The sequence below is a fragment of the Eulemur rufifrons genome, chromosome 9 (genome assembly GCF_041146395.1).
Source record: "Eulemur rufifrons isolate Redbay chromosome 9, OSU_ERuf_1, whole genome shotgun sequence".
Classification (NCBI taxonomy): Eukaryota; Metazoa; Chordata; class Mammalia; order Primates; family Lemuridae; genus Eulemur; species Eulemur rufifrons.
This window is the reverse complement of record NC_090991.1, coordinates 33292472-33303694: the sequence shown is the minus strand read 5'-3', so window position 1 is coordinate 33303694 and position 11223 is coordinate 33292472. Positions and strand designations below refer to the sequence as shown.

Genomic DNA, 11223 nt, shown 5'->3' with positions numbered 1-11223 from the left:
GGTAAAGGTCTCATTCCTCCAGAATAGGAACAGGTTAGAATCCATTCAAGAGCCAAAAGGGACTTGAGAGCTCATCTAATCCAGCTCCCTCTTTTTCCAAGGGGCTCACAGGCCCAGAGAGGCTCAGCGACTTGCTCATTGCCACCCAGCAGGCCAGTGGGCCAGCAGGTCTCAAGCTTTGTTTGAGAGCCCTGACCCAGCACTCCTGCCCCCACCATGAGGCCAGGTCATGGCAGATGCTGGCTTCTCTGTGTTCAGAGTCACCAGGGCCAATCCTAGAAGCCCAGCCTTGCCTTATGGGGCACCCTCAAGAACAGAGGCAATTCCAGGCATGGCCTGGTGGTCACCGTTGGAGTTTTCCCTTTAGGGGCAGGAACAGCAGAGGCTTAGGTTCCTGGCCACTGCTGTAGGACCCGGGAGGGCCATGTGAAAAAGGTCTGTTCATTCCCCCTCCCCCTCACCTTCCTTTGATAGCCAGGGCTCTGTGTCAGCCCTTCACACCTTACTTAATGTGGGAGGAGCAAGGTGAAGGTTTCTAGACCTCTAAAATCACACTATCAGTCAGCCACACTGATCTCATTAGCTCAGCTTGGGGGACAAATTCCTGCCCAGGCTGCCACATGTCAAGTTTCCTAGTTGCCAGGAGAGGGCACTCCTGACCATGAATAACAGCGTTTGTTTGTTTCTTTTTTAGCCACTGTGCTGACCTCGCATGCAGTTATCTCACTTAATCCTCACAACCCTCGGAGGCAGGCACTTTTATTATTTTCATTTAACAGATCAGGAAACTGAGGCTCAGAGCTGTGAAATGAAGAGCCCAGCCAGAGTCATAGCTATTAGATGGTGGCAAGCAGGCTTCAGAGCCACTCTCAGTTGCGACACTCTCTTGCTCTCATGAGAGCCTGGCTGGACAGGTAACTAGGAAGGAGCTAACAGCAAGAACTCAAAAGAAATGGTGTTTGGGTTCAGAGGCTAAGATGATGATTTCTTCTGGCTCCTATTTTAGTGAACATCTGATGCTGTACTCTGGTTCTCTAGAATGTCAGGGTTTTTATTTCCCAACATCAAAAAATTAAGTGGGTTCAGCCTATTAGGCACAGGCAGTAAATATCAGAACATTTAAACTCTGCTGGCCAAGAACTCACAAACCATCCTGTGGGTTTAACTCAGGCTGTGGCAATTGAGTCCCCTGCCATTCTCCATTGTTTTATACCAGATCCTAGTTATCACTGTCACTTGCTGTAAACATTTTGAGTTTGCATTCTTCTTTAGCCCAGCAAACCATGATCCTGGCTGAGGATTCTGATTTAACTGGTCTGAGGTGGCAACCCAGCAATGGTATGCTTTTAAAGCCCCCTGGGTGGTGCTAACACGCAGGCAGGCATGAGAACTTGGGAAGTCTAGCCCCACCCCGGCTGCTCTGATGGGCTTGTCAGGACCCAGCAGGCTCCAGGACTCCTGACAGGTTCAGAGGGCACGCTTGGGGATGCAGGCGCTCCTCTTTCTCTTCCCTGTCGGGGTCACTGAGGCAAGTGTGAGCCGGCTTCTCTGCCTGAGTTCCTGGCACTGTTCCACACCCCTCACCTTTCTGTAGGGGTAGCTTGGCCTGGAGGCTTGGGTTTTTTGAGGTTTCTTTGAAATCCTTCCCTGGCTGGGCCCCTGGGGTCAAGATTAGGATTTAGCCCAGGCAGGACATAGGGTGGGGGTGGGGAGCAGGCTCAGGCAGGCTGGGCCCCCAGAGCTGCACAATAACTGCTTTGGAAGGAAGAGAGCCTGGGCAGAGAGGCTTTTGTATTTTGTGGCCCGCTTGCCCGGTTTCCAGGGCAACGGCGGACACCAGGGGAACCCTAGAGGTGGAAGCCAAGACCAGAGGACAGCCAATTGGCACACAGAGCCCAGTTACCTGGGCCAATGGGAAGTGGAGGTGGGCAGTCGGGCTGGGAGGGATCTGGGACTGAGAAGTGCAGAGATCTGGGTGACTTGGAGCTTCCCTGTCTGTCAGGTTCGGCAGAAGCCAGGCCTGTTCCCGCCAACCCCTTCTTCAGAAGGTTGGAGAGGGACTGTCACAGCTAACAGGCATGCAGAGGGGAGTGCCGTCACCAGAACACTAGGCCATGGCACAGCATCAGCCAGGACGAGCAGGGGCAGAAGCTGAGAACCTGGAGAGCTGCTCACAGATGCCCCTGCTCTGAATGAAGTTAGTCCTCTGTGCCTGGGTTCCTGGGGAGGGGTGTGGCACCTGGGGAGGGCCAGCTCTGTGGCCCTGCTGGCTGCCCTCAGAGCCCATGCCCTTTCTTGGCACCCCCTGCCATCGCTTCTCCATGTGCAGAGATCACCATGGACAACGGCCTCCTAGCCATAGTCGTGGCCACTGGTGAGTACCCACTGCCATTCTGGTCCCAGGGGTGGGGCAGAGGCACTCTTCCATAAACTGGAAGCCCAGCCTTTTCCTCTATAGGGTCACCTAGGGCAATATCCCTCCCCGAGCCACTTGGGAAGAAGGCTGCGTATGGTTGGTGTTTGATCCCTATGGAAGGTGAGGTCCCTCCCGTCAGTGCCAAGTTCTACCATATTCCACAGCCTTTGATAACAGGAGAGAGGCTGGGCACAAGGGGCTGGGAGTTCAGGCTCTTGGGTCCTTTCTCCTGCCACCTCAGATCCACTGTTCCTAAGGGAATCTGCGCCTTCCCCTCCCTGAGTTTGTCCCCCTGTAAAACCTCCCTTACACACATCACTCCTTCCCTGGGCTGAAGGTGGAGATGGGATAAAGCTACTCTGCTCCCCCTCGCAAATCTCTGCCCCAGGGAGGTGATGTGGTGGCGAAAAGGGAGCTGCCTGCAACTCAGGTTGCCTTGCTTGTCGAGCTGACACCAGACCAAATGGGTCATTCCTACACCAACTTCTGGAGCGGAATTCCAGTCTGGGGAGGAGATGGGCCCATGCTTGCCGGGTCTAGGCTGCCCCCTGACTGTGCCTCTGGGGGGAGGGTAGTTTCATCCCTGGTGTTCATCATGGCCATCCTGCTGCTGCTGCTGCTGCTGCTGCATCAGCGCGATCCCCAGTGCTGCCAGGTCCTCTGCGCCTGCCACTTCTTCCGGAGTCCCAGCCAACACGTAAGCACCCCTACCCACCAACCCCTTGCCCATGCCTCTCCACCCCGATCCGAACCAAAGGGCACCTGTGCTCTGGCCAAGGAGAAGCAATTGTTTGCTCAGTATGGAAGGGGCCTTCGGAATCTCTTCTCTGATGAACTCCACAGCATCCAGCCTGGGTTTCAGGGCAGCAGTGTGGAAAAGGTTAGTAATATCCTGGGCAGGCCCCTCCCTGGCCATTGTCATAACAGGACTCAGTACAGGGAGCTGCTCAGTGAAGACAAGGGTCTTTTACCAGCTCCCCAGGGAAAGCACAGAGCCCCAACTTCTGTGTGACAGGATAAATGGCAACTACAGCACTGTCAGTCCTTTCCCCAGGGACAGGGCACCATATGGCATCATGCATAGAAAGCAAAAGAAATCTGAGCTGCACCCATCGCAGGCTCTGACCCCCCAACTCCAAGCACCGGCCTGAGGATGGAAGGATAGGGGCAGGAGGAGGCCTTCTGACTCTTCCTCTAAAGGTCATCAGAGCTCACTGCCAGACCATGAGAATGAGCTACTGCCCAGAGAGGAAAACAATCTCTTTACACCCAAGTGCATTTCAGAAATGCCGAGGGCTTGTGCTTTGTGCCTTGGCCTCAATGGAGAGGACTAAAGGGAGGGAGAAAGGGCCATAGGGAACAAGAAGAGGTTTGGGCTCTGTTCTCTTGCATGCTGACCTCAAATCCTGAGCTTCACCTGGAGCTGCCCTTCATGATCCCCAGGGCTGCCCCCCTCAGCACTTGAGCACCATGGGATGCTCCACTGTGGTCCAGCCAGTGGCAAGGAGCGGAGAGTCCCTGGGGATGCAGGTAAGGATCCTTGGGGCTGCAACCTGGGAGTTGGAGAGGAGTATGCTTGGGTCCTGACGGCAGGCAAGGGACCTAGCGTGGTTAGGGGGACTAAAAAGAATGCAGGAGAGGGGAAGGCTGGGATGAAGCCTAGAGTGGCTTGTTGGAGGGGAGGAGACTGCAGTACCCCTGAACTTAGGCTTAATCTGCAGAAGAGGATCCAGATAAAAGCTGGACAGTGGTGCTGCGTTCCTCCCTGGCTCCCTTGGCTTTTCTTGGTCACAGGGCCATCCCCAGGGGGACGAGATATTCCATGTAGGGCTGCTCAGGAGCCACCAGCTACCCCTGTGGCAGCCAGCTCGCCTGCCCAGCTATGAGAGTGTTCGAAAGAAGGATCGGCAGCAGCAAATTCACCAGCTGATTGCGCAGCGCTTCGGGCTCTGGGCCTGCAGAGAGGTAAAATTCCAGCCCTCCCAGCCTTGGGTGCCCTGGGTAACTGAGCTTTTTACATAATACTCTTTTATACAAAATGCCCAGTTAGAGCCCCCCTGGGTCAAGACAAGGAAAGGGTCAATAGTGGAGAACCCCAAGATTTGGCTAGAGGCCCCACTGTACCTTTCTATAGAGGGAACAATGGCAGACCCCAACCCAGGGAGGCCTACCCAGAGGGGTTTCCATGAAGCCAACAGCTCTAGGACCCAACCTGTTTCCTGGAAGGACCAGTCATTAGGGGAGAAGAGACATAGGAAGCAGCAGCCCAAAGAAAGGGTGGTATGTATCTGGGGGGAGGGCGTGGGAATAGCTAATGCTTTTGCTTTTCCCACCCCTCCAGCTGCCACCAAGCTATGAGGAAGCCCTAAGGTCACTGCCTACGGCACCACCCAACCTTGGCTCTGCTCACCCATCCCAGGAAGCAGCCACCTGCCCTGCTCAGGGAAACACCACTGTGTAGGAGGGAGCAACCATTCTTGTCCTGCCCCTTTCCATTTCTCCAGGGGCCTGGAAGGGACAGCACTGAGCTTATGGAGGCAGCCCCCACCAATCTCCCCTAATGACTACTCCAGCTGGGCCATGGTACCTAAGGCTCCCACGCAGGATGCCAAAGTGAACCCCCACAAAGCCCAGGTCACCTTTGCCAAGGATCTGCAAGAGGTGAAGAATCTAGGGTTGCGCCCTGAGAGAATGAGGTAACAAGTTCAAGGCAGAATTTCAGGATTGGGAGGCTTCTCTGTCCCTGCCTTCAGGGCAGAGAGTCCTCCAAAGGAAGCCACTGGACTGCAGTCAACACCACCTACCTCCAACAACCAGGAATGAGATTGTCTCCTAAAGCAAGATTTCCTTCATCGGCCTTCTACTCAAAACTAAGCCTCTAAAGGTCATGGTTGGTATGACAATGAGGGTCTGCCCCCAGCCCACTTTAGGCCCTCACTGAGATTCCTGAAGCCAGATTCTTTGCTCCTGTTTATGGCTAGAAATAAATCAAGAACCAGAAAAGAATGTGGGCTTGGCATTGTCTAGCTCTTTGGGTGAGCAGGAAGAAGCCATTTGTTACCTACTCTGCCTTGCCACTGGAAGGTCCTAGGTATTTCAGGGCAGATGGGGCCTGAGTGAACCTCTGAGGAGAATCTCCTGCCATCCCACAAGCTCCCTCTCTATCCTGGACCTGCAGAGGCAGGGAGGGGGCTACCATGTGGCCATCTCTGGGGCTGCAGCCCCAGCTCCCTTTACATGTAGCTCCGAGAAAACATGACTGTGTTGTTTTGGCTCCCCCCACCCCTCCTCCCAGGGCCCAGGCACTGGACTTTTAAGGGATCCAAGAGGGGAAGTAGTAGTGACACCCTCAAGCACAAGCTTTCCTCTTCCCTTCTCTGGGGGGTGGTGCTGAGGTAATCGCCTCCTCCAAAGTTCCCTCTTCTCATTTCCTCACTCTGATGGGCCTCTTGCCTGCTTGGAGGTCCCCCTTTGGTGTGCACTAGAGAATGTAGGTAAGGGCCAACGAATCAGTAAGCAGTTCCATCCAGGGCTGTCCCCAAGTAGCATAGGCACATGACTCCGGCTAACTTTATTTTTGGCCCCAGGTCAGGTCTCTCAAAGGGTTTCTCAGCAGCCACTTCACAGAGCCTCCCGCTGAGACTCCTTCACCAAGCACACCTCTTCCTTGGGAGGCCTTATCATCACCTCAACCCTTGACTTCTGTCACCTGGGCTCCAATCTCTGTCCAGTGGCCTCAAAGCATAGCCACCAGTTTGAAGGTGCCCTCAGGCTTAGCAGGAACCACGTGGACAAAAGTCTTGTAGAGCACAGCACCCTTGGGCAGCCTCGTAACCAGATCCACAGCTTCCAAGTTGCGGGGATGGGGCACGTAGGGCTCCTTAGTGTAGCGGACTATCCCCTCTTCCAGGGCGTACAGGCACTTCCTCTTCCCCAGCCCCACCTGTAACACACAGACCTGGTCAGCTGGACGGAGAGCCAGGCGGTCCATTGAAGGGCTTCGGGACAGACTTCGCACATGGATTCAGGCCCTGGGGCTGAAGGGGAGGGTTCAGAGAGCTCTACCTCAGGTTCCCTTTCCCACTGCTTAGCACTTCCTTGCCTTCTGCTTCTTTACTGACACGTAAGGAAGGAGGGAAAAGAACACTCCAACAGCCAATCCTAGTCACTGCTCAGTCCCAGAGGGCTGATACTTGGAGCTATGTCTTTGCAAGTGGTCAGAAGCCACACTAACAGATCCCAAAACCAGGCAGAGGAAGATGCCCTAAATCAAGGCCCCCAGAGCTTCACTCAGACTTCAAAAACACTAGAGTTAAAATATTAAACACTAGTTTGATGTGAACTTTCATCTGTATAGTGATCTATAAAGTTTAGGTTCTATGGAAAGTATAGACCAAAGCTATATAAATAAAGTATATGCTAATAAAATAATAGTACTGACATGAGCTAATACTGATGCAAGCCCTTTTATATGACCTCATTTAATCTTCACCTTGTGAAATAGGTATTTCCAACACTGTTCTTCAGATGAGAAATATGGAGCAGAGAGGTTAAATAAACTGTATGTTGTATATACAGTTTTTAACTATAATTTTTTTTTAGCTCTTTTCTTTTAGAACTTCAGATAAGATGTGGGGTGATTTTTACCCAGGCAGTCCAGCACTATTCTCTGTCTCTCTAATTAAAAGAAAAGACTCTGGAGCCAGGATGCTTGCTTCAAATCCCAGCAACACTACTTATTCGTGTGGTCTTGGGCAAGTTACTTTACTTCACTGTGCCTCAGTTTTTTCATCTGCAAAATGGGGATAATATTAACTACTTTACAGGGTCATCTTGAGGATTAAATGAGTTAATAATCATAACGAGCTTAGAACACTGCCCAGCTCAAAAAACATGATAGTATTTTATTGTTATTATTAATGTAGCCACACACTCAATGTCTTAAGTTCTAAAAGATAAAGCTACTACATATATATTCAATTCACATAAAAATGAGCATCTTTGAAATAAATATAGGTTATTATCAGGCTTTCTGTGTCCACTAAAATTATCAGAAAAGGAGTGTGGGGGGGAAATTGATTACAAAGAAAACTAAACTAATATTTAAAATAATGTGAAGGGTATAGTATAGCTCTGTCTTAACAAAGAACTTTCCTACCTCATAAAGTAATCCCAACTTGCTGAAACTGAAATCCCCACCTGATAGGGACCTAATTTCTAGCACACACTGAATTATATTTTATTAAATTCAAGCTATCTTTCAACCACTTACTAATAAGCTTATGCAAAGGAAGAATTGTTAGAAATCATGAAAAATGAATAAATTGAAATTAGTTTCCCAAGACTCAAAAAATATCTTTTTTTTTTTTTTTTGTGACAGAGTCTGGCTCTGTTTCCTGGGCTACAGTGCTGTGGCGTCAGCCTAGCTCACAGCAACCTCAAACTCCTGGGCTCAAGCAATCCTTCTGCCTCAGCCTCCTGAGTAGCTCGGACTACAGGCATGTGCCACCATGCCCAGCTAATTTTTTCTATATATATTTTTAGCTGTCCATATAATTTCTTTCTATTTTTAGTAGAGACGGGGTCTCGCTCTTGCTCAGGCTGGTCTCGAACTCCTGAGCGCAAACAATCCGCCCGCCTCGGCCTCCCAGAGTGCTAGGATTACAGGCGTGAGCCACCACGCCTGGCCTTGAAAAAATATCTTAAATCACTAGGCATCTCGTGCTCCAAGAACTGAGGGTTAGAAAGGAGAACCAAGAATACCAGCCTAATACTATACCAAGGCGAAACATAAGTGATTTGGGAACTAGGCAGACCTGGTTCAAATCCTAGCAGTCTAAGTTTCTGGCAATTCACCTGTAAAATGGAGATGATACTTACCACACAGGGATGTGGTAAAGATGAAATGAGATCATGTAGCCATAGGAATCAGCACAGTGCTTGCCATTTGGTAAGCACACAATAAGTGCAACTGTTATTACTGTGCTCAGGGGCATGGAGATGTGGTCCTAGAAAAGACAAGAGGGGAGCCACAGAACAACTCACATGGGCACCGGGGTGCCAACGGAACTGGCGCTGAGTCCCAAGGATGTTGCCAGCATGAACATAGTGACCTAGAAGAGAAGTCCAAAAGTGCACTGATTCCAGGCCCCAGTGATCAGACAGCACAGCAAACTGCTAAGAAAACATGAAGACCCAAATGTTGCACACCAGCCTCTAAGCCTGCCCTTGGCCAAAAACAACTCCCAGATGGTCCAACACAAGCAGCACCTGGCCTTCCACTCAGCACAGGAGCCTCTTGTTTAAGGCTAAGGTTCACACCTACCCACTCCTCCTCAGCCCCTCCCCTTCTTCAGGTCTTACCTGCCCCATTAATCTAGAGAGCCAAATACTATGGCACAGAGAACTGGGCCAGGTGTTTGTAGGTTTGCTGTTCTCCTAAGGAACATCGCAGTAGGGTGCAGCTGGGAGATGGAAGCCAAGGCATCTCCTCACCTTCCATTTTCTTGATGCCATAGCGTCTGCCTGATGACTTTCCACCGAGGTTTTTGGAGCTGCCACCCGTCTTCTTGGATGCATATCTGACAGCAAGAGCTGTAGCTGGAGCGGGGCTCAGCAGGGCTGTAAATGCAGAAAAAACAGAAACGCTGCTCAGACAGAGCGGTTTGCAATCAGACTCTCTTTCTCTGCCTCAATGGGCCATTTGCTAAGCTGAGAGGTGGCAGCAGAGACAAGAAAAATATGATATGTGAGGGGAGCAGAAATACCACTTTTGAATGGTTTTCAGGGAATACCTGGAAGTCCCTGGCCTTCTTCCACAGCAGGAGTCAATTCGTTCCTTGTTTTGTCCAGGGTGTAAGTACTGTGTTGGGGGTAGGGGTGGTTAAGTGGGGGGCGGGTGGGGAGCAGCGAAATATGAATGAAAAATAAACACCATGTGCTGGGTCCTGACACATTCAGTCTGAATGTGCTGAGGAGAAACAAACACCACAGAAACAGAAGAAGCCAGCAAGAGGACACCACAGAACTGCCTGCCTCAGAGCCTCACTCACCCTCATGCTCCACAGAGAGGCCAGACTCTGAGCCCAGCAGTAGGACACCCAGAGAGAGGCTTCTGCTTCAGCCTCACTCACCATTTTCTTAGCTACCCACTCATCTGCCACACACCAGGTACTTGTAAACAAAAAGGGCAGGTGATCTGAGGGTGGCTCCCACAGAGTCCTGGCCATTTCAGAAGGCTGGGCCCTTTCTTCCCAAAGCCCATCAAGCAGAGGTCCAACCATGACCAATACACTGCCCTTTGTTAATCTTACCTCTCCCTACTCATTCTAAAGTGCTCAATAGCATTTATTTTAAAAAAGAAAACGAACCAAAGTTCATACTAAGATGGAAGTCCCTTGATATATGACAAGCCTATGGATGGAAGTCTTCGTCTTCAGGTCTCCAGACACAGCCATGGTTTAAGGACCATCCCAGGCTCTTTATAGAAGCCTTGTGGTCTCTGGAACCTATAAGTTGAGAGTTGGAGAAATCTAGTTTTCTGACATTTTCATGAGAACAGAGACTAGCTGGGGCAAAGGACCAGAGAGAAGGGCTTGGAGAGATAACACGTTAAATGCCCAGCACCAGGATCTACCTACCTTTACACACCTATTCATTCATTCATTCATACACTCATTAAGCTCAGGAACTGGGCTTTTGCTTTACCTACATTATCTCATTCACAGATCTTTTCACTCTTCACCCTACTCCCCATTCTCCTCAAAGTAAACGGTACCACCATCTATCCAGGTGCTCAGGCAGAAACCAAAGAGTCAGTGCAGATTCCTTCTCTTTGTTCACCTCACATATCCAGTTCACCAGCAAGCTCTGTGGCTTCTATCTCCAAAACAGATCTCAAATCCATCCATTTTCCTCCAGGTTCACTACCACCAGTAACATCTTGGCTAAAATCATCTCTGTCAGGACAGTACTACTTCCCATCCGGTTTCACTTCCACTCCTACTCTCTCTCTTTTTTCCTTGTTATTCCTATTTTACAATACTAGTCTCTTTCAATTTACATAACAGCATTAGCTTCCTTCTCAAAATGTAAAATTGCATTAAGTCACTCTCCTGCCCCTCATTCAACACAGGGCTGAGCCTCCTGTCATCCTTCAGCATGTGTCACGATTTACAACTATTTAATTTACGTGTGTCTATGTACTGACTTATACACTAGAAAGAACCGTGCAGGGGCTAGAGATCATGTCTCCATGTTTTCTGCTGACTTTCCCAACACATACCCCTCAGTCTGTTAAATGAATAAATTAACTGAGCTCTCAATGTGCCACTACTACTAATCCTAATCCTTTTTTAATGTTGCCTTTTTTTTTTTTTTTTTTTTTTGCCAGACCGACCCGTTGGCAGACATACTAATCCTTTCTACAAATGAAGGGATCCACGCAAACCCTCAACTACCAAGGAAACCGTCCACACACACCCCGAAAGCCCGGGAAGCGGACGGCGTTGCTCAGGCAAGGGAAGGAAACGCGCTACTCAAACTCTCTCCCTCGCAGCTCCGCCCAGGAAATGTCAAGTGATCATCAACTGCCGCCCCCTCAAACCTCGCGTCCCCCACACTTCCCCTCGTCTCCGAGGTCCTCCGCGGGGACCGGTTTCCACCTCCCGGCCTCCCTGCTGGATCCGCACTCTGCTTTTACCCTTCGCCCCGCTATCGCTACGGCGTTACTTACCCGCTGCCCGCGTCCTCAGCGACAGCACGGCCGACGCCATGTTTGCCCTATACTCACTTCCGGCCTCGGAAAG

General features: G+C 50.6%; 1 protein-coding gene across 2 annotated transcripts; it reads right to left on the bottom strand.

The window, feature by feature from the left end:
- Positions 1-5952: 5952 nt before the first annotated feature.
- On the bottom strand, positions 5953-11207 carry MRPL27 (mitochondrial ribosomal protein L27). 2 transcript variants are annotated; one of them, XM_069481218.1, is made up of 4 exons: positions 11151-11207; positions 8912-9037; positions 8462-8529; positions 5953-6359 (listed from the first exon to the last, which is right to left on the bottom strand). In XM_069481218.1, exons 1-4 carry the CDS (start codon positions 11188-11190, stop codon positions 6153-6155), a joined length of 441 nt encoding a protein of 146 aa, XP_069337319.1. In that variant the 5' UTR covers positions 11191-11207; the 3' UTR covers positions 5953-6152. The 2 variants fall into 2 exon arrangements, with proteins under 2 accessions (XP_069337319.1, XP_069337320.1); XM_069481219.1 differs by having other exon boundaries at positions 8912-9043; positions 11151-11190.
- Between the last annotated feature and the right edge of the window lie 16 nt (positions 11208-11223).